This window comes from Bombyx mandarina, chromosome 11 (assembly GCF_030267445.1).
Source record: "Bombyx mandarina strain Sakado chromosome 11, ASM3026744v2".
Classification (NCBI taxonomy): Eukaryota; Metazoa; Arthropoda; class Insecta; order Lepidoptera; family Bombycidae; genus Bombyx; species Bombyx mandarina.
This window is the reverse complement of record NC_143218.1, coordinates 8998354-9022756: the sequence shown is the minus strand read 5'-3', so window position 1 is coordinate 9022756 and position 24403 is coordinate 8998354. Positions and strand designations below refer to the sequence as shown.

Genomic DNA, 24403 nt, shown 5'->3' with positions numbered 1-24403 from the left:
TCTTCAACCTAATTTAGAACAAAAGAATTCTTCCTTGGGTATCAATTGGTATCAATTTTCCGCTTAACACCAGATGGTTTATAACTTTTTTATTACACAAAATGGATAAATGAATTCTCGATTTAGCTGGTGCTGAGCTGTAACCATAGCCTATAGTCATCGTTCTTGTCGAACACAACTTGTCTTGTTCTTGTTCTTGCGACGAAGGGCTCGGCGAGTAAATTAACCCACAGACACAGCCCACTGAGTTTCTCGCCCGATCTTCTCAGTGGGTTGCGTTTCCGATTCGGTGGTAGATTCTGCGAGGCATTGCCCTTGCTAGGGCTAGTGTTAGCAACGTCGTCAGGTTAGAGCCCCGTGAGCTCACCTACTAGCCTGGAGAATCTAGTATAACCCTTCGAGGTTACTAGACTAGGTAGAAATTAAAAAATATTTGCCATAGACATCAATCACACTATGAATGTCAGCCCCTCCTTAAGAAAATTCAAATGCATAACGTAATAGGTAGTATAATATGTAGTAATTGTTGATATTCATAGGGTAATATGAGTAATAGGTGTTATATATAGTTTCCTGTAGCTGTCAGTTAAACAGTTCCAGCCGCCTCCATGATATCGATCATAAATGGCCCTGAAGCAACCGGACACATAGGATAGAAAATCTTAATCAGTACTGACATAAATATTCAAAGATCACGAAAACGTGTCAAAGGGGGAAGTAGGTAAGACATAGTATGTTGAGTCGAACCGGATATCCGCAGTGCGCGTTTTATCACTAGCTTCGTGATCTAGATTACGATGTACATAATAATGTATAAATAATACACGTAACAGTACACATTTCTTGACCGAAGAACCGTAAGATTTTCATTCTGGTAGAATCATGAGATTAAGTGAGATTAGTGTCCTGGCTTAAGACGTTTGACATAAATATTTATATAATTATTTAAATAATCTTTATCGCCTGAACTTGTCGACTGACTAGGGCCGTTTTCCAATTACAGCACAAGAGCGCATTATGCGGCATAATGCTCAACTAAGCTTCAGCATAATTCGGCATTGTGCGTCACTGAGTCGCATTATGCTCTTTAATTATCTGTAGAAATTAATCTGTAGTTAATTATCTGTAGAAATTAATCTGTAGTTAATTACAGAGCATAATGCGACTCAGTGACGCACAATGCCGAATTATGCTGAAGCTTAGTTGAGCATTATGCCGCATAATGCGCTCTTCTGATGTAATTGGAAAACGGCCTATATTTCTTCAGATTTTTTTTTTTTTTTTTTTTTTTTATTGCGTAGATGGTTGGACGAGCTCACAGCCCACCTGATTTTAAGTGGTTACTGGAGCCCATAGACATCTACAACGTAGACGCGCCACCCACCTTGAGATACAAGTTCTAAAATCTCAGTATAGTTACAACGGCTACCCCACCTTTCAAACCGAAACGCATTACTGCTTCACGGCAGAAATAAGCAGGGCGGTGGTACCTATCCGCGCGGACTCACAAGAGGTCCTACCACCAGTAATTACGCAAATTATAATTTTGCGGGTTTGATTTTTATTACACGATGTTATTCCTTCACCGTGGAAGTCAATCGTGAACATTTGTTGAGTACATATTTCATTAGAAAAATTGGTACCCGCCTGCGGGATTCGAACACCGGTGCATCGCTTCAACACGAATGCACCGGACATCTTATCCTTTAGGCCACGACGACTTCATTCCTATGAGCATCGCCTTTGGTATAACAGCCTGGCCACGGGACATTCGCGGATACGAATATTCGCGCGGTGCGAACGGCGAAGCGTCTAGCGACTAAAACAAGCGCATAGAAATGTACCTAACAAGCCACGCGCACGGGCGACCGGCGAAGCGACCGGCGAAATGTACCGAGCGAATCGCGCGATGCGGCGGGCGAGCAAAACAAATGCATGAATACGGACGGCGCGAGCCACGGAGTCGAGCGGTAGTCGCGGCGAATAGTACAGTGATTAAATGAGTTTAGTTGTTTTCGCCGCGAAAAATTAAAACCGAAATTTTTATATTTTTTATTTATTTTTTATTTTATATTTTTAAAGTCGTCGTGGCCTAACGGACGTCCGGTGCAATCGTGTTGAGCGATGCACCGGTGTTCGAATATCAGGCGGGTACCAATTTTTGTAATGAAATACGTACTCAACAAATGTTCACGATTGATTTCCACGGTGAAGGAATAACATCGTGTAATAAAAATGAAATCCTCAAAATTATAATTTGGGTAATTACTGGTGGTAGGACCTCTTGTGAGTCCACACGGGTGGGTACTACCACCCTGCCTATTTCTGCCGTGAAGTAGTAATGCGTTTCGGTTTGAAGGGTGAGGCAGCCATTATAACTATACTTGAGACCTTAGAACTTATATCTCAAGGTGGGTGGCGCATTTACGTTGTGGATGTCTATGGGCTCCAGTAACCACTTAACACAAGGTGGGCTGTGAGCTCGTCCACCCATCTAAGCAATAAAAAAAAAAATAGCTGAAATACTAGCCAGACCAGCTATTTGGAAGTCTAGCCACCCAAAGTATTTCTCGTACTTCTTGTGGAATTCTCCATCTATAGGTACACTCCGATTCTTATTCAAATCATGTACTTCACAATCTTTTCCAAATAATAGGTCCTGAACCAAAAAACTATTAATTTGTAAGCAATATCGAGATAATTTCGATATAGACATTTCGCTGTCGGACTTCCTTACTAGTCGCGGCGGCGAACGTGAGTACCCGTGGCCTGCAAACGGTGCTGCGCGAATGGTCGCCTCGTCCACCGCTTCGCTGTTCGCACCGCCGATCCCCGTGGCCAGGCCGTAATAAAAGAAAGTTAAGTTAAGAAACTAGTTCGCCCTCAGCAACTTCGTTGGATCAAAGTAATGTCTCAAACATTTCAATATAAACCCAATGTTGAAAGTGTTAAAATAATCAAAACCACAGTTACACGAAGTTCGGTATAATTATTAACTTATATTTTTTTTTTTTTTTATGATTGAATGTTTACTGGTGGCCCGAAGGCCTTTCCAGTTTCACCAGGACAGGTAACTTATATTAAGTAAGTGTTAAGTATTCATTTCATAATGGTCATGACAACGTTAAACATTAAAATTTATAAGCGATGATTAACGAAGTAACTGATATTAGTCAAAAACAGCACGCCGAAGATATTAAGGACAGTTTTATAGCTCCTGAATGCGCAGTATAATAATAATTTGAAAATATGTATAAGCCACGAAAATGTTGTAAATACACAAGTTTAATCTACTTCCGTTTGTCGATGACTTTCTTTTTAAATTAAAGGAATCTCTATCTTTTCAGCATTTACATATGTTTTATATTTGCTTACACGATATAAGCCAGATTGTTATGTCATTTAACATCTCTTAACGAAGCACACGAGAATGCTTCCGACGCTATTCTGCCTATTTCTACTGTGAAGCAGTAATGCGATTCGGTTTGAAGGGTGGAATAGCTGTTGTAACTATACTGAGACTTTAGAAATTATATCTCTAGGTGGGTGGCGCATTTACGTCATAAATGTCTATGGGCTCCAGTAACCACTTAACACCAGGTGGGCTGTGAGCTCGTCCACCCATCTAAGCAATAAAGGAATAAAAACGTTGTCAGCCATAATGCATCAACACAACATCAAAAACAAAATCAAAAAGTGGTCATAAGGGATGTTCATCCTTATGATTGTAATCTAACATAACAATGCGTGATGTGACATATCAAAAAAAATTTTTTCCTACGTATTCGCTGTTAGCTACGCTCAGACGGGCAGGTGAGCTCACGGGCTCAACGTGAGAGAATTTGCAAACACTAGCCCTAGCATGCGCAGTGCTTCGCTGAATCTACCACCGGGTCGGAAACGCGACCCACTAAGAAGATTCGGCGAGAAATTCAGTGGGCTGTGTCTATGCGACGTCACTAAACGTTCAGTTTTAGTGTATGTACATATTATACTCTGTAGTTACCTCGTCGCTAATCATGGACCCAAATGACGTCACTCGTAATGAATGGTTGAACACAACATAAGCGGCAATTTTGAAAAATAAATTTTGATCGCTTCAGTTTCAACGGTCACAACGATAATTCGTACTACTTTCTTCCTTGACCTATGTTCTTCAAAAGCGATGGTATCCTTTCTATCAATATCTAATACGGATATATAAAGCCAATAATGGAACTTTTACACATTTAATTGATAAAAAAAATTCATCGGACAATGGAACTGTCCCGCTAATATTAAATTTTAATTAATAATTTAAAAAAAAAGTTCTCACATCGCTAATTAACCTACAAGGTTAAATCAGAGATTAAATCTTTTTATAAACTAAAACCTGTCCAATTGTTCAACCCTAACTTGTTTTATTCACTTCCTCTTATTACATTTAATTGAAATATCCGTTTTGAAATACATTGGAGTAGATATATAATTAGACTTCGCGAATATTGTTCGTAATGTTATTGACCTAGTTGTTCAGCAGTTTAAGATCGTTTCGATTTTCACTTATTCTTTCTGTTTCAGATTTAAGTGCCAATCGCGTGCCTATAGTTCTGCCGAAGAAAAGTTTTTCTTTACCTAATCGACGGCGGCTTCGAGGGGCTATTCCGGCTTCTCAGGACAAGTAATTAGCTCACAGAGCTCAGCCTAAGAGACTTTTTGTCCTAGCAAGAGCAATTTTCGCTGAATCTACCACAGGATCGAATTCACTGATAAATTGCGCAATTACAGTTGAACTTCGACGTAATTTAAAGAGAGCAGCTTATCACTACATAGTATAAAAAACAAAGTCGCTTTCTCTGTCCCCATATCTGTCATGTCCCTATGTATGCTTAAATCTTTAAAACTGCGCAACGGATTTTGATGCGGTTTTTTTTAATAGATAGAGTGAATGAAGAGGAAGGTTTATATGTATAATAACATCCATTCAATAGTGGAGAAATCTATAATAAATTACAGTTTCCGAAGCGAAGCGAGGGCGGGTCGCTAGTCAACAATATAATTGACAGCTTGATCTCCGTCCGTCCGTCTGGTATAGTGGTAAGTGACATGGTCACTACACAAGGGGATCGCGGGTTCGAATCCCGCCAAAGGAAGATAATAATATTTGTATGATAAATATAAAATGTCTTTTCCAGGGTTATGGATGTACATATGTATATTAAATAAATGTATGTGTATAATAAAAATCTTACATTTATTTCCGTTATCTGGTACCTGTAATACAAGTTCTTTACGAACTTAGCACGGGACCACTTAACGTGGCATGATTGTTAGTAAATATTTATTTATTATTTATTCAATTAGATTTAAAAAAAATCTCCTGCCTCCGTGTGTTTCTAAGATTGTCATGCGTTCTGAACGTAATTGTAAACAATTTAAAAACATGCTTTTTAAATAATAATAAAATATCCCTTTGTTTCGATTACTTTATAGTTTTCTGTGACAACGAAAAGTATAAACTACTTAATTAAAGTGAAGTTCTTGCTTTTAGAACCCTGATTTGGCCAACCCTTTTCAAATGAGTGTTTTATTATGAGTGTGTAAAGTGGTAGCAGTAGGCCATAGACATCACTACCTAACTGCAACCACCCACTTTGAGACATGAGGTCGGAGCGGCTTTTGCTTTTGTATTATTTATTTATTTTCTTATGTAATCTAGTAACCTCGAGAGGTTATTCTAGATTCGCCGAATTAGTAGGTGAGCTCATGGGTCAAACCTGACGATGTTGCTAACATGCACCCTAGCAAGAGCCGTGCTTCGCAGAATCTACCACCGGATCGGAAACGCGACTCACTGAGAAGATCCGGCGAGAAACTCAGTGGGCTGTGTCTGTGGGTTAATTTACTCGCCGAGCCCTTCGTCGTAAGCTATAAGTTCAATGGCTGTCCCAACTCTACAAAGCGGATTGTTTTTCCCTACCAATTCGCTGGTAGCCTAGGGGGCTATTCCAACGACGTCCGGATGGGTAGGTGAGCTCACGTGCTCAACCTGAGAGAATTTGCTGACACTAGCCCTAGCAAGAGCAGTGCTTCGCAGAATCTATCACCGGATCGGAATCGCGACCCACTGAGAAGATCTGACGAGATCGTTGATCCACTTACCTTCAGAGGAAAGCAGATCTGTTCGGGGGCGAAACACCATTATTTACTATTATAAACATTTCATAACGTTGATACGTATACCTACAATGTAAGACGCGAGTTAAGCTATCTTCCTTTATTGACTCTTCTTATCAAAAGAAATGTTGTTGCCTACATTATCGAGCAGCTAATGGTACCTACCTGTAAAAAATACATTCTGCTTGTTATCAAGTTAACTAATAGTAGGAGAAAACACGTTGGTATCACACTTATCCCCTTATACAGCAAAACTCAACAAATAAAGATGAAAACATATTATTTTATCTATTGAGCCAAAGATAGGCCAATTTTTGCGATACCTTTATTAGTAAAATTAAAACATCCAATTTCGTAGCTATTGGGTGCGTAAAGAATATTATTATATTATTATACTTTTTATTTTGTCATAAAAAAAAAATTAAAGTTCTGTCCAAATTAATCTGACTAAAAAAATGATTTAGCTTAATGTCTTAATAAGATGCATAATATGAATGCTTATTTATGACAATAATATAGCTAAGATCTTAAAATTTCTAGTTTAATACATTAAAGGGTATTGCGTTGAAATCTTTTGCCCTTCAAACGAACCTTGCAATAAAGCGTACTTGAAAGTTTTTTAATCGAAATGCTGAGTTAGCAGTATAATTCATGTACCTGCTGACACCGACTATTGGGAATCAATTACTTTGAACTAGGTATGTTTCAAGGGCACTTACTACGGAACATGCCAAAATTACGTCGCATGATGATAAACCTGATAACGCAGGCGGGCATGCGCGAAATATTTTTCAATGAACCTATTTAGATTTCGGTTTGACGCGGCAAACCGGCAGCTTTTGCCTTTAGTTTCGGTTTAACACGCAAGCGGTGCGGTCGCGTCTCGCGTTGCCTGCACGACATTGGCCTGAAACTCGTGCATAAAATTTTCAATATAAACGTGCATCCAAAGCTGAGAACGCATCGTTCGTTTAATAAAATGTTGAAGTTTCAATGGTTTTTCGTGAGCGCGCTGCTGGTGAACGCGGCCCGCGCGTTCTCCTGGGGTGAGTAAAATCAGCTGATCCCTGACTCGAGGGCACGTGCTATTTTTTACTGTTATATAACGAATTCCTTTTTCTACACAACGCTGACAGATACGTTGTCAAGTGTAAATGAATACGTTTCGTAAATTAATAGAAGAGAGTCGGCGACCGATGTCGATAAGGTGGTTATTCGCTTGGCACGGCGACGCCATTGCACGGGGACTCTGAGTCACGTAGGCCACTACAAACGGTTTATGTATACGCGACCGAATTGTATAGCGCTTATATCCAACTAAATAGAAGACTACATGTAACCGCTTTAAATCTGAAGGGCTATTAGCACTGAAATACGGAAAGTTGTGAGAAAATCGCAGTTATGAAACTCAGTCGCCTAATATTGGGTGATTTTTCATGCATCTTATTTTAATTAAAACAGATCTGTTTTCATACTTCATTTCTTTGATGAAAAAATACAGGTTAGAATTCCACGTGTTTGTTTAATCAGAAGTAAAAAAGTAAACAAACAAATACTTAATAAATAATAATAGCTCTTACTAATAAACTTTTTTTATAGTATTTGAAAGGATCTGAAATAATTCAGTTAGGCAAACATTTTAACGTTAAATTGAAATAGACCGAATTGCAGGCCTATTAGCTAAAAAATTTTTTAGAAAGTAGAAATAGTAGATGATATTTTTAATTGACCTTTTTGATCATTTCGCTTGTAATTAATAGGATATTTTGGACGTAGAGATAGGGAGCAGCTTGGTTTTGAGCCTGGTGTACTGGCACTCGCTACAAAAACAATTCTCTGACACAATAAAAATACACGACTATAATGATCCAGTCAGGAACAGCATGGCAGATACGGTAGTACAACCCTAGCCTCCGCATTGGCATTAGTACAACCCTAGCCTCCGCATTAGCTAATGCCACTCGCAACTTCACAGTCATCACTCGTATATTTTGCCGCGCCTATTTTTGTGCCTAACTCCTATTTCCTATCTTAATACTGACCAAAATTTGAGACCTCTAGATACCTACCAAGGTCCAACCTAATTCTGCCGCAAAGGGTTTGAAGGGTAAACAAGGTCAGAAGCGATATTGAAGTAGTTGTGACCGCGGGCTTCCCTTACAACTAAATGGCCCAATTTCTTTTGAAAAAATTTAAGAAATTTATTATGTGTTAGGTCACATTACTGCGTTCTTGAACCGTTATGTTTCCTGTTAAAATATTTGGCAGCTCTAAACAGAGTTGAAAACTGACCAGGTGCACGGAATAGTCGACTGATTTTTTACAATTTTGACATTGGATTCAATTTTAATTAATTAATTGACTAATTACAAAGAACCATTCATTTTGAGAACAGTTCTCATTCTCCAAACAATATGATTGTTTCGCTGCCGAAATATATAGGATGGTATGTCGTTAATAATCAACCTTAGCAATGTAATCAGCAAAACACTAATCAACAAAATTGAAAGATTGTAAAAACTTCAAGTTACTTACGAAGTAATGAAGTGAAAATGAATTTCATCGCAATCATTGCGAGTATAATCGCCATTGTTCTTTAAGTAAAATATGTTGATGTCGTTGTTACGACCGTGTTAGATTATGACAGTACATCCCAAGTTTATACTTCACAAAACACGGCCCCATCTTGATTTGAATGAATTTTCGATCTTTCGAATTCTTAAATAATAAATCAAATGTCATTAAAATTTATTTGTTGAAATGTATACAATACGTACATGTTATTTATAAACGACCTCAAGAGTTCATATAAGTCGAAAACAATCCTAGATTGGGTATACCAAATATAAGGATCTCTGGTAACCAGTGAACACCAGGTGCGTCGTCAGCATCGTTCACCTACCAATGTGATAATAAAAATAAAATAAAGCACATTTGAGTATCGCAATCTGTAAATTTTAATCTGTCTGCTTAAAAGTTAACTCAAATTTGTATGCAGTTGGAACAGCGCCCCTAACGGCAAACGTAGGCAAACGTTCCAACTGCATACATATTTGAGTTAACTTTTACGCTATCGAGAACGTTAAAAAACTCACACTAACCACACTGTAGTCTGTCCACGTGTACTATACGTTCTTCTAAACGTCAATTCAGTACTTCTCATACGAGCAGAACATTCTACTCGTTGTTTTTAAATTACAATAGTTGCTTTTGCTCAATTGAAAAAAAAAACGTGTGGCACTCGGGAATTGCCGCAGTAAAGCTATTGCATAGCATTTTTTATCAACTTATGCAATTATAATTAGACAATGATAATTTAATATTAAAACAATAATAAAACAAGACCACGCTATATTAAACATGAATAAAAGCAAAACATTAACTGTCCCCTTTACACTCATAAGCTAGACCGCGCCAGAGAGAGATGGGCAGAATTTTCATGATGCGGATGCAGTGTGACGTCACGCCACGCGCTTATTCACAAACACTACACAAGCGCAACGTGTGAATGTGTTGAACGCGAGCTACATGGTAGGCGGAGTGAGGGGTGTTAGGTTTTTTTCGTTACGGAATTTCATGATTCGGTCGCTGCGCTCAAGGCCCGTGATAAAAGCTATGCAATAGCTTAAAATTCAATTCCACAAAGCGAGACGCGATATTCCGATATAACCCTTCGGGCTGGTTCTCTGAAACGACGATAATGCAAATGAATTATTAACGAAGCCTTGTATCTCGTTCAAGAAGTTAGCACCATGACGTCAATTGCCCCTCGGTTGAGTTGCACGAATGAATTCGTACTGTCAGTGTAACGAAATTAAAAAGTAATCTGGCAAAAACCTGAATCGCGATAACAAGAAATTCAGAAAATTATAAAGCCTGTCAATATTGTCCGTCGGTACATTCATTTGGATGATCTTTAGTGTACTAAAAATAAACACGTGAATATTTCGTATTATTTTCTAAATTGACCCCTCAAATAAATTGGAAATGTATAATGTCAATGTTATGTTTAAACCAGTTGTCGCAAAAATCCGATATGATATTAAAATATAAATATGAAAATGCTCCCGACATTTCAAATAAATGGGAGAATATATCAACGATAAGTTCAGTTTTCATTATGCGAGTAGTTTCTTCTTCTTTTTGCCCTTATACCACGTTATGTACGGTAGGCTCAACATATCCTATTATCATGGTGCACAGGAATTTCACGACCGGTTGCCTGCTTGACGTCAACCTTCTTTACATATATGTAGTTTAAGCTATCTAAACGGCAATTAAATACAATAAAATTACAAATTGTTTTAAATAAAAATAAAAAACCGATACTTAATAGGACAAATACCTATTACAATATTTAGTATAAAGATCAGAAAAAAACATATAACTTGTACTTTTTGCCAATCAATCTTCAAAATTTCTAGTTTTGTCAGAAGACAGTAAAGTACCCATATACCCCTATAAATATCGAATAATTCACTAATACTTATAAGTACATCATTGTCTAAACTTCATATAATTACTAAATCAAACTCCACAGATACATTCTGTGCCGACCCTATCCCCAAGTGGTTATCCAAATAAGCACGTCATTACAATTAAGAGTAAAAGAAGAATGATTTTATTATTAAAATGTGCCGTGTCAATTTAAATTTACAATTGTGCTTAGTGTGAGTTTTTTAATGTTCTCGATAGCGTAAAAGTTAACTCAAACTGTAAGGAGTTGGAACGTAACGTAGTTGGAAGGAGCAGCTGCTCTTGAGTTGTTAGGTCTTCTTGGGAGGCGCTTGGGTAGCTGTTAGCAAATCCCACCCTTCCTAGCTGAGCCCGTCCTGGCCCACATGTCTTGGTGAAACTGGAAAGGCCTCAGAGCTCCATAAAAAAGGCTAGTATAATATTTTTTTTGTCTCTTCCGTTTTGTAGACCTCTGCTTGAAAATGTTTCTTTGAGAACTTCTTCGTTCGTACAATTTCTTTTGCACTTATTTTGTATTAAATTATTCCATTGTATTAAACTGATTATATTAATAAAGTCGTCTGCAATTCAGTGCACCTACCAAAAGGGAAACTGTTACGAAGGCGGATGGTAGGCAGCGGCTTGGCTCTACCCCTGGCATTGCTGACGTCCATGAGCGACAGTGACCACTTACCATCAGATAGGCCGTATGCTCGTCTGCCTACAAAGGCAATAAAAAAAAAAAAGAACGAAATTGTTTTTACGATTGAATTGTTGCATTCATATTAAAACCTCCTATCACAGTTCAACGGCGCGGCGCACAGAGATGTTTCGAAAGTTGAAATCTTATGTTGTGCTTTTAATTTGCTTATTGAAAAAAAAAAACTGGCGTACGTTTATTTGTTAGTTTCTTCTTGGCATATATTTAATACAAGCTTAGTCTAATGCATTTAGGACGTTGGTTCGTGAGATAATTAATGGTCGGTTTATCACGTGCTCGTGATAACGTTGGATCGATTTTAATGATTTGTTATTTTTATACTGTATTTGACGCGGTGCCCCAACTGTTTGTTTTATGGATGATCTAAATTTTTAGGCTTTATTTGAAAAACAGCGGACAAACTTACTAATGTTTTTAGTCTTGGAAAAAAAATTATCATGTTTTTGATTAATTCAGAATAAAATATTTCGGGCGACGGAGGCGAGTGATATTAATCTAAGAAAAAAAATTCTAAAGATTTGCTACTCTACTCCCGAAAATTATCTTATCTCTAAAACTATAAATGAAGGTCACTACACCGGAAAGAATGTATACGGAACCAAATGTCAATTTACTTGTAAAGAGAATAAACTGTCGACGGTGAACCGGTAATTTTAAAAGTGGGCATTAACATTGTGACTGTGTTAATGTTGTTTTAATGTATCGCGTCACGGCGCGGCGCAGCGGCGTTTTCGTTGAATAACAATAAAATACGTTTGATTTTTGACGTTTATTTGTCGACTGAATAGTTTTGAGTACGAGATATTCGATGAATTTGTATAAAAGGTGTGGTAGAAAACATAATAAACGACAACAGAAATGCCAGTGAGTCGGAATCTGATAATTTCAAGATTCATAAAAAAAACGCTTTAACTATTTATACATCATAACTAGCTGACCCGGCAGACTTCCGTCCGACGGGCGACACATCAAAGGAAAAACAAAATTGTTATTTTTATTTAATTCCGAGCATTTTCATATTTATCTACCTTTTAAACCTTCTCTGGACCTCCACAAATAATTCAAGACCAAAATTAGCCAAATCGGTTCAGCCGTTCTCGAGTTTTAGCGAGACTAACGAACAGCAATTCATTTTTATATATATAGATTATCGAAGATTTTATAAACTCAACGATGGCAACAATGGTAATTGCCATGCTGAAAAAATAGAACACGAGGTGGACTGCGAGCTTCCCGCCTAAAAAAGAGTACACCTATGTATTTAGGAATTTAGAATGACCGATCTTTGCTTATTTCGTTTACTACTTAGCCCGATAAACATTTCTATATAGCACTTATTATCTAACTGATTTAAAAGTAGAAAAAAAACCTTTTTTTTTCATTACAGATCTTTATAGACACTAATCAAGATTATTTTGTACGTGTTTAAAGGATTCTATTCTTAAATTTTGAGTTGAGTCTTTAAAAATATTTTTCTAATTGCCATGTATTTACGACGTCCACGATGAACTTGCCCTTAAGGTTCCGTAGCTAATACTTCTTTGCTAACACTCGTACAAACACTAAGTCATTCACAATGTTAATTCATATAATACATAATATAGTCCCTGTCTTCGTGACAGAGCAATTGTAATCGTGCTTAACGTTGAAAATGTTTTTTTTTTTTTGTGTAAAACGTAACAGTGATGTGAAACGTAACAGTGTTTACAGGTGGTAGGACCTCTTGTGAGTCCGCACGGGTAGGTACCACCGCCCCGCCTATTTCTGCCGTGAAGCAATAATGCGTTTCGGTTTGAAGGGTGGGGCAGCCGTTGTAACTATACTGAGATCTTAGAACTTATATCTCAAGGTGTGTGGCGCATTTACGCTGTAGATGTCTATGGGCTCCAGTAACCACTTAACACCAGGTGGGCTGTGAGCTCGTCCACACATCTAAGCAATAAAAAAAAATGGTAAAAATTTCAGTGCCTAGTGTGAGTGTGGAGCGGAGTTTTGTGACACGTGAATTCGGACTGTGAAGTCTTCAAAACAATGTAGTCAATATGATTTACTACCCACCACCTCCCTATATCGGTCGTGCGTCTATAATGAATTCAGGTTTTAAAGAAAAGATAAATTTTATTATATTGATTATTGAAGAAATGTACTAATAATGATGAATGAATTGAGTTTGCTTGCCGCAAAACAAAGATTTAAGGCATTCTATTTCTTGGTAAAATAATTACAGTTTATTAGACATATCTTACTTAGCTCGCAGTAGTGAATGCTTGTTCCACTCACGTTATAAATATAAAAAAAATTAGTACAAGATCGAAACAGCAAAAAGACAACGATTTATTCAATGGCCATGTACCAGTTAACCGACAATAGGTAGCAGAGGTTACTGGTAATTAACGAATATTGCTTTCAACATTTGGGACAGTTCAATGTATTCTTTATGTACATTGAAATGGGTTGAAACGCGATCTTTATCTGTTGTTTTGTTGTCTAGTCCTTGCCGGTCCGGATTCTATTCCTAGTCAGTACCTTTTCTAATTCTAACATTTCTTGTCCGGTAAATGTTGAATTTCCGCCTTCCATATCATAGCTACCTTCATCATCATCATCATCATCATTCTTTCCTATTACCCTCTGCTGGGGTGTAGGGCTCGAATCAAATCCTTCCACTTACATCGGTCTTGGGCTGTCTGCTCTAGCTCCTCCCACATCATGCCCAAGACACCTAGCTCCTGCACCACCGAGCGACGCCAAGTTCTAGGGCGGCCTCTATTCCTTTTGCCAGACACTTTCCAGGTCAGTGCTCTCTTTGATAGGTGGGTATCGAACTTTCTCAATAAGTGACCAATGCAATTCCACTTCATAGCTACCTTGGGGGTCGTTAAATTTGAAATTGTATATTTAAACGCCTAGAAGAAGTAGGAGTTTTTTTTTATGATGAGATGGGTGAAAAGGCCACGGCCCACCTGGTATTACGTGAATACCGAAGTCCATAGACATTATGACGTGGATACAGCAATCTTCAGGAATGAGGTTTGAATTTAAATTTCTAATAACTGTCCCACCCTTCAAACTAGAACAAATCACTGTATCGCGGCAGAAATTGACAGCTTGTCGACACCTACCCGTGAGGGCTCAAAAGTTGCCCTACAATCAGTAATTATCCAAAAAATATTTTTTTGCGGATTTCATATTTTACTTACACGATGTTATTTATAGTTGAAGTTGTTTGTGTACATGTGTGTACGTATTTTATTATTAATATTGTCTGCCTCCAACATGTAGCACGAACAAATATCAACTTGAAAATCAGGTCAATGTAATGTATGACGAATTAATGAATAAAATATTAATAGTACTTTTATTACAAGTCTTCTTTCACATTAAAGCTACTCTGATAAAATAAGTTTTGTGAACCGACCAGCTTTCCTGAAGAAATGCACACGAAGTATGTGCTGAAATCAAACAATTTGATAAAATTGAAATGAGAAATTAATGGTGGTAAAAAAAATTCAGCATCTATCTCACCCAATTCGTTGTCATGTAGTATCAATCTAAATTCTTTCATACATCTGTGTATACGCGATGGCACCAACATAAACAAATAAAATACATATGTTCGTGCCCTATAATTCAGGGCCTCATGTATTCGATCAATTAAATGCAAATATGTAAAGCTGTTGTTATATATGCAATTTTTATATATATACTCGTATATATTTTGGTCATATTTATCAATGCACGGTGGACGAAAGTAAACTGAAAAGACTATTCTGTGATCGCATAAAAACTTTTAATGTTCAGGACGTGTTATTACCTTCAGACACACACAGCCCACTGAGTTTCTCGCCGGATCTTCTCAGTGGGTCGCGTTTCCTATCCGGTGGTAGATTCTGCGAAGCACGGCTCTTGCTAGGGTTCGTGTTAGGTTTGGCCTCAGGTCAGGACAGGCAGACGTCGTCAGGTTTGAGCCCTGTGAGCTCACCTACTAGTTAAAGTTACGCTGAAATAGCTTCTCAAGGCTCTCAGCTTAAGTAGGAAAAAAAAAGCGAGTCCAGGCTTTACGAGTTACAAATAAGTGAGTCATGATTAACCTCTCGAAATTGATGCGAACGCTTTCATACAAAATGACACTATCTCACCTTTTACCACCGATTTCGTAAAACTCTACTAAGATATTCACAGGAGAAAGTACAGCGATGTCCTGGGAAAGATATATCAGCATAGTTGACCATCTCCGCTTACTGTTGGTAGGGTCGTAATGTTAGCCGGCAATGGTCTGTGGTATCCAGCATTCAACATATTATTATTATGGCGAAGCAGTTGTACATTCCAGTTCGAAGCGCGGTGAACCCTTTATTCTATACAATTACGACCTCTATCCTTTCGGCTACAGAATTTCAGTTTTGAAAAATGTACATTAAACTTATCTTGCTGATTTTCCGCAATGGCCCAAATTTGTTCGCGACAGTACCTAATCATGTCTCGTTATCACATTGAAATTATTTTTGATATTACAAGATAAGATATCAAAAATATGAGAATAGCAGTTAAAAAGGAGCAACACGCACGTATATACTCCTAGAAGTGCACAAACTGTTCACATAAAAAAGGTATTATATTGCAAATTGAATACAAATAAACACAATCAAATGGGTCGAAATGGCGAGTGTTGATTTTTAGGGTGGATAGGTAAAGGATCAGTAGGACGACTGGTAGGTGAGCACACGGGCTGATCCTGAGACAATTTGCTAAGACTGGTCATAGCAAGAGCCGTGCTTCGGGGATTCTACCACCGGATCAGAATCACGACCCACTGAGAGGATCCGACGAAAAACTCATTTGGCTATGTTTATGGGTTAGTTCGGGAGTCCTCCTTTTAAAGTAAGTGTAAATCCTGAGAGTAAATCCGGGGGATCCGACAAGACATATTTTGGGCGAAGGCGCCTTGATCAAATATGGACATACTTAACTGAGCTTACAAACATCACAACTGCAATGCCGCCACCAACATAGAGTCACGAGGTAGCAGTCTCTATTGTATCGTATAATGACCATCCCACTCTTCAAACTGTAACGAAACACTACTTCGACGTAGAAAGAGGCAGGCGCTTTTTTTTTTCCTACCTGTGCTGATAGCCTTGAGAGGCTATTTCAGCTTCGCCCTAACGTTTGTAGGTGAGCTCACGGGGCTCAAACCTGACTACGATGCTAACACGAACCCTAGCAAGAGCTGTGCTTCGCAGAATCTACCACCGGATCGGAAACGCGACCCACTGAGAAGATCCGGCGAGAAACTCAGTGGGCTGTGTCTGAGAGTTAATTTGCTCGTCGAGCCCTTCGTCGCAAGCGACGGGTTCGACGAGAACGGTGACCGGTGCTTGAAGTACCTAAAAGCACCGTTAGTGGATCGGGAGGATCCGAGATTACGTGTTTTGGGCGACGTCGACTGCTTTCCATTCTGTCCGCAGGATCGGGAATGTAGTTACCGGCGGCCACGATGAGAGGGTTCTCGTGTCGTGCCGCTTTATCGAAGTGGCGCATCGACGCCGACTGCAAATACTTACTGACGGACTCTAAGTCCAGGTCGTCATGGAGGTCGACGTTCCTGACGAACCACTATCACTATTTCTAAGGGACATTTTACTTTGCCTGCATATCATCGGGTAGAGGCAGGCGCACGGGCACCTATTTGTACTGGTTTTATTACATCACGCCTTACCGCCATTTTTTTTCTTACTCAAACACATTTCACTCGTAACAATATTTTATCTGTGACATTAATCCAAACTTTTAAATCACTAGATGATGACTGAGCTTTGCTCGTTTTTTTTTAACGCCATCTTGTTGTCTTTAAAGCAGTAAAAATAGTATTATTATTCGCCAATAGATGTCGGGAAGAGTCATAAAGTTGATTATTGAAAACACGGATAAAACAACATTTTCTGAAAATAAATCGTAGCTAGATCGATTTATCGTCCCCGAAATCCCCTGTATACTAAATTTTATGAAAATCGTTGGAGCCGTTTCCGAGATTCAGATTATATATATACAAGAATTGCTCGTTTAAAGGTATAAAATTAAAATATGATTTATACCATAGTATCTTTACAATTTTAATCACAAAACATTTTTGATGTTTTTTAAAATAAGCAAATTTTATCTATGAGATAAATGTTTAAGCGAGACATATCACAGTATATTCGTAGGGATTTAATTAATATCTTTAGAATAAAGTTTTTAAGGTGTTTTGGCACAGTAGACTGACGAAGATACCAATTTTGTTGATTGGAACATTAATTTGTAAAAGACCTCTTGAAATTGTTGATGATAAAGTTTTTTAATTAAATAGAAAGGACCATTCAATTACAATTTTCATTATTATTTTATATTCAAATCACTAGTTAATAATTTTAACATTTTTTTAGCGAATTTGACGGCAAGTTATATACCGACCCCAATGTAAGATGTAATTTATTTCGAACTAGCTTATCGTTCATTCTGGCTTCCAATGACGTGACAGTCGATGAAGTCGATGATGTATTTCCTCCGGCTTCCGCGAGTCGTAGGCAAAATCAAAACTACATTTATGGTTAAATTTTGCGATTTTTGATTGCCATTATATTATTTCGTATGTTCCGTATGCAGTTTTCGTGGTCAACAACTATTAATGACGAAGCTTTTTTAGCCAGGTAACGTAAAGGTAGTGTGGCATTTAAAACAAATCAAAAGTTTCGGAATCCTGTAGAAGCGGAAAAAGAGGTGTACCCATAACGTCGTATCATTAAGGCATTGCATTCATCATCCATTCACTCACGGTCTCATTATACGACATGACCCGACCTAACCTGAATATAAAAATATTCTCGAATACAGACGAAACGATTTTTTGCTATCATTGAATAAATTCTTATTCTCGAATAATAACAGATTCTTCAGAAGCTAAAGCTATAAATTTCAAAGGTCACGTGGTGTCACAGTAAAATTATTTTTGTTGATAAGCTATCTTATGTAAACAACGGAGGTGTTCTGTGAGATAATAAAAAAAAATACATAATAAATTAATTTTTGAGGTTTTTGTGAGGCGTAGTTACGATATCAAAATGAAAATGACACTACGACGGACTGTAAAATTGTATTCGAATCTTCGATCTTACTTTTTCAGTTTCCAAAAAGTCGGAAGTTCTAAACTGAATAACGTAAGCACGCAGCTTTCAATTTCCCCTTAAAGACCTGCGTAAATACAAATTAAATATACAATATTAAATCTTAGGTTTTAAATTTACATTTAGCCCCGGTAGCTAGTTCGGAGAGGCCACAAAGAGGACCGGGGACTCTTTCACCTTGAATGAAAAACATCTAAGGAACTACTTGAAAAATAATTTTAAAATGAGCTTTATTGTTTTTAAACAGCGCACAATTTGCTTAAAGGTCCTATGTTATATACTTTATCGTATATTGGTGCCTTGATACATTACATTACAAATAATTTTACCTAAACACAACCTTCTAAACCGAATAAGTTCGAAAGCTAAAGTGATCGGATTTTTTCCACCCGCTGGTGTTTAGTAGTCGGAAACCTATGAAGATCGCAAAATGAAATCGTCGTCCATATGAATATATTATATTATTATGTAGATACATATTATATAAATATGAAAACGAAGTCCTAATATTGTATTGCATCACGGCTGTTCTAATCTTTCCAGAATCTTTCCAGAATCTTCTTTATAAAAAAGCAGGATGGTAGCAACAATGTTGGTAATAGAACAAGTAAGCTCACAGTGCACAGATTCGAAAATAGTTTAAATAGGATTAGTATTTATTCCGAATACAAAGCATTATAATAATCCTTTAATAAAATTCGTAAAAATTCCATGATTAATTTTAAAATCTCAACAACAACAAAAACCCGTGATGTATAATTTATGAAGCGAACCGTTTATTTTAATATAAGCGTTTCACGAATGAAAAATCGAATTATGAAAAATATAAAAAAGTTGAATTATGGCAAAGTCTAAAGCAGATTTAAATATGTTTTTGGGCCCTATAGATGTATGTGTTTGTATGTCGTAATAGTTTTTTTTATGTATGAGGGATTACTGGTGGCCCCAGAAGCCTTTCCAGTTTCACCAGAACAGTTGGACGAGCAAAGGGTCAGCCAGGAGGGGTGGGATTTGCTAACAGGTGAACGAGCACTTCCAAAGGAGACCTAACAACTCAAATTCAGTCACATCTACTACGGCTGTGTAGTAAAGAGTCGACGTCGCCCTAAATATGTAATTACGAATCCTCTCGATCCGTTAATGCTTTTTACTACAAGCACCGGTCACCGTCGTCGCCGAAGCCGTCACGGCGTCGCTTGCGACAAAGTGCTCAACGAGTAAATTACCTACATAAACACAGCACACTGAGTTTCTCGCCGGATCTTCTCAGTGGGTCGCGATTCCGATCCGGTTGTAGATTCAGCGAAGCACTGCTCTTGCTAGGACCAGTGTTAGCAACACTCCGATTAGAGCCCCGAGAGCTCATCTACACGCTAAGGTAACGCTGACATAGCCTGTCAAGGCTATCAGCATAAGTAGAAAAAAAAGGCTGTGTATTATATTATTGATTTCAGACTCCAAGTAGGTACTGAAAATTGCTAAATCATAGTTCAGGTATTGAAGCAGTATAGAAAGTCAGTAGGGTGGTTACGATGTGCACTGATTAAGATTCAATTGGATCAGAACACTTTGTATTTAAAATCCAATATCATTTATTCAGGTAGACCAGGTATAAAAAATTTATAACAATTTTATAGCAGATTAAGCGCAGTTGTCTATGACATTATTACGAAACCTTAGTGTGCTTTATTGTACATCAAAATATTACATTACAGATTAATGGACCATGGGCAACCTTCTTAGTAGAAGTGAATAATACTCGTAATAATAATTTGCTTCAATTCGAAAATCAAATTACTAATACACTTTTGCAATGAACAAAAGACATGGCAACAGACAATTAATGAGTAAACAAGAAACGAATACAAGCGAGAGTACATATCGCAAACGAAGTGTAATTGAACGCCGCTCTTTGAAAGATGAAGCCGAATTTGCTCATTTTCCATACGTGGGTCGTGTCACGTACGCCACTCTGATATGATCGATACGAACTATGAAGGAAGTTTTGTCCCACTGAAAACTGAATTCACGTCTGTAGTTTACTAGTATTTTGAATCCGCACGGGTGGGTATCACCACCCTGACTATTTCTGCGGTGAAACAGTAATGTGTTTCCGTTTGAAGGGTGGGCAGCCATTGTAACTATACTGAGACCTTACAACTTATATCTCAGGGTGGGTGGCGCATTTGCGTTGTGGATGTCTATGGGCTCCAGTAACCACTTAACAGCAGGTGGGCTGTGAGCTCGTCCACCCATCTAAGCAATAAAAGAAATATAAAAAAAAATTGCCTGTAATAGAATGTATTTTTCTCTTCTTCCATAAGTCGAATAATTTATTAATTGTGTATTTGTCGCGAACTTTATTAAAACCAATTAACTGAGTTTCTCGCCAGATCTTCTCAGTGGGTCGCGATTCCGATCCGATAGTAGATTCAGCGAAATACTGCTCTTGCTAGGGCCAGTGTTAGCAATTCTCTGAGGTTGAACCCGTGACGTCACATCGTAAGTGATAAGAACAGCCCTTTAGACTAATAGCGATTAGGTAGAGAAAAAGTTAAAATTAAATCCTTGGGAAATTAATTAAAACAAAAAGGCAGTTTTTCTTAACGTATATTACTCGTAGTATAGGAGTTCACAGTCAGACAAAATAATTAGATACTGGAGCAAAACAACTAAACAGACGCCACAACGAGAAATCTTTACATGTACTAGTGGTCCCCTAGTAGTCGAAATTCGACTATAATTAATTGAAATTATAAGTTTGTACACTATTATGATTCTATCGTCAAATATTATTTATTATAATTCTATAATCACAGATTTCGCCAAGACTACACTTAAGACAAATATTAATAAAGACAAACAATATTTAATATAATATTCTCAATTTGATCACAGACTATAAGCAATAAGAAAAGTTTGACAATAGTCAAATAGTATGCATGCGTGTGTGTGTCAAATACATGGTACCGTGTGTAATGTGTTTTTAGGTGATTTAATGTATTTTTTTATGTATAATTAAAAAATATATTAACATTCTGCACTCCTTCTTTATGTTCTCTATAAGCGTGGGAAATTTCACGTATTAATAAATAGATATAAAATCAAATTAAAGTAATTGATCTGTTAAAATCTGAGTAATTGATCTGTTAAAATCTGAGTAATTAAAAATACTTGATTACTACTATTCGTGCATTCTTTACGGCGAAATTTTAATTTTTTTCAATTTTCACATCAATATTTTATGTAATAATAAAAAATTTCATTTTATGTCTGGAAACACAAAACTTCCGGAAATCGAATTTAATCAGTTTTTCAATAAATTTTTATGACCAATAATAAACGTACCGACACGTTTACGTAGGTACCTACCTACCTACTTTGATTGAAAGTAATTTATGAATCAAAAACTAATGGCTTTTTAAGTTTACTGTATAAAAATCCGGTGTAAGTAATCCTACATTACACCGAGCGTGTTTTATTTTGCAAAGCATCTCCGAAGCTCTGACTGTGACTTTCAAAGGATATAATGATAAATTATGTTATAATGCTAATCCGATGTTCATTATTTTGTTCTTTTTAATAATTTAAACTTAAAGGTAGAGGCTAGTTCTTTAACCCGAATTTATGTTGGCAAAATTGAGAACGGAGATGCATGACGACGGCATCGTCCGCATTACTTACTGAGACACCCCTGTCATCGTTAATGGGGCCCTTAGCCATATTAATATATCGAGCGGTGAAAGGTTTAAGCGACATTTATCTTTATAATTAAAGGTATTAGTATCAACAATTCGATGTTTTTAATTGAACTTCAATTATGTTTACCCCATTCAAATAACTGAAGAACTTTTTGTTTTGATATTTTTTCCAAATTTTAAACTTGAAAGGCTCTCCTGTAAAGTTTCAAAAATGTCGCTCAAACCAAATAGTCTTTCATCGCTCGATATGTTCTCTGAATTAATTAACAAAGATACCGTCCTGAATTGTTTTTTATAAAAAACTACAAGTTGTCTTAAAATTATATCTACATATAGATTTGTTGTACCAAATTAAATCATTTTCGACACCACTGCATTGTGCCCAACCCTGTAAAAATAGAATGTTGAGGTTTTTAAGCTACTGCATAGCTTTTACCGCGGGCTTAGAGCGGGGCGACCGAATCAAGAAATTCCGTAACGAAAATAAAACCTAACACCCCCTCTCCGCCTACCATGTAGCTCGCGCTCAACACATTCACACGTTGCGCGTGTGTAGTGTTTGTGAATAAGCACACGGCGTGACGTCGCACTGCATGCGCATCATGATAATCTGCCCATCTCTCTCTCGCGCGGTCTAGTTTATGAATGTGAAGGGAACAGTTAATGTTTTGCTTTTGTTAATGTTTATAAATATAGCGTGGTCTTATTTTATTATTGTTTTAATATTAAATTATTATTGTCTAATTATAATTGCATAAGTTGATAAAAAATGCTATGCAATAGCTTTACCGCGGCAGTCTCCGAGTGCCACACTTTTTTTTTGTCATGGACTTTGAATTTTTATTTTTATATTATAGTTGAAATAAGATGTGATCAGTGTTGTCGCATTTCGATTATTTCACAATCACAAATCCACGTAATGCAGATGACAATGGATTTTTATATGCTGTTATAGCAAAATAGGTAAACCACAATATATCCTAATATCGCATTACAGGAAAATAGTTGTTACAATAAACGCTATAGTTATTTAATATAGTCACGTTATTACGAACGTTTCCTACTTTTGATTATCCATGTGGTTTTAAACGAAATAAATACCATAATTCTTTTCTTCTGAAAATAGCACTGTCATTAAATTAATAGGGTAGAGCAACGTTCGTAAACTGGGTGGAGGACCTCGGTCCTTCTCTTCTCGCCCTCTTCCTCTCAGGAGGTGCCGGCTTACCGGATATCTATCTACTGTGGAAATGGACTTATTACTGGTGGTAGGAACTCTTGTGAGTCCATACGGGTAGGTACCACCACCCTGCCTATTTCTGCCGTGAATCAGTAATGCGTTTCGTTTTGAAGGGTGGGGCAGCCGTTGTAATTATACAGAAACCCTAGAACTTATATCTCAAGGTGGATGGCGCATTTACGTTGTAGATGTCTATGGGCTCCAGTAACCACTTAACACCAGGTGGGCCGTGAGCTTGTCCACCTTACTAAGCAATAAAAAAAATTGATTACCGGTGCCTGTAGACATCAAAACATAAATACGGCCTACATTGAGAAGTTGAATACTCAATTAAAAAAGAGTAGTTCCCAACCCGTACGGTCTTACCATATTATATGTCCTACCATATTACACTCTCTCCTATCCAATCTGTCCCTCTGTCTCCTATCCAATCATCAATCACGCAATTTCAACTTGAAATTTACACAGGGAAGCTCATATATCAGAAGTTATACAATGGTAATTAGTAAAAGATTGCTTTTAGTTTGTCTATCTTAGCTGATTAAATAAGATATGGTATGAATGGAACACACACACACATTGTCTTCATCCGTTTTTTAAATTTATTACGATAAGCCACAGGTCAACTACGTCAATGGCACCGCGAACAAGAGTCGTATAGACCAGCCATGATGTCGGAAGAATATGAATATGATGTATCTTTTCGAAACATATATTTTATCTTTCTCTATCGCGAACGTTAGATAAGGATGAAATTATGAAAAATCAATCAATCTGCCGGTTCCAATTTAGAATAAAACGTATGGAAGAAGTGCGTCCCGAAGTGACACTAATGATAGCATTTTACGTAAGGTGAACGACCTCTTAGCTCGTAAACTCATCATATAAAATTTGTTGAACAAAAATCATAGTATTTTTACTTTATATTCGTGTTTCTTGCTTCTCGTATGGCATAAATTGTCCGACT

General features: G+C 37.3%; 1 protein-coding gene across 2 annotated transcripts in view; it reads left to right on the top strand.

Moving 5' to 3' along the window:
• The first annotated feature begins 6964 nt into the window (after positions 1 to 6964).
• Positions 6965 to 24403, top strand: part of cue (Low-density lipoprotein receptor repeat domain-containing protein cueball) — a 37966-nt gene continuing 20527 nt past the window's right edge. Inside the window, exon 1 of one of the 2 annotated variants that reach the window (XM_028173268.2) lies at positions 6965 to 7202. In XM_028173268.2, coding sequence (XP_028029069.2) covers positions 7136 to 7202 — 67 coding nt within the window. In that variant the 5' untranslated portion in view covers positions 6965 to 7135. The remainder of the gene's footprint in view (positions 7203 to 24403) is intronic. The other variant, XM_028173267.2, reaches the window with a different exon arrangement.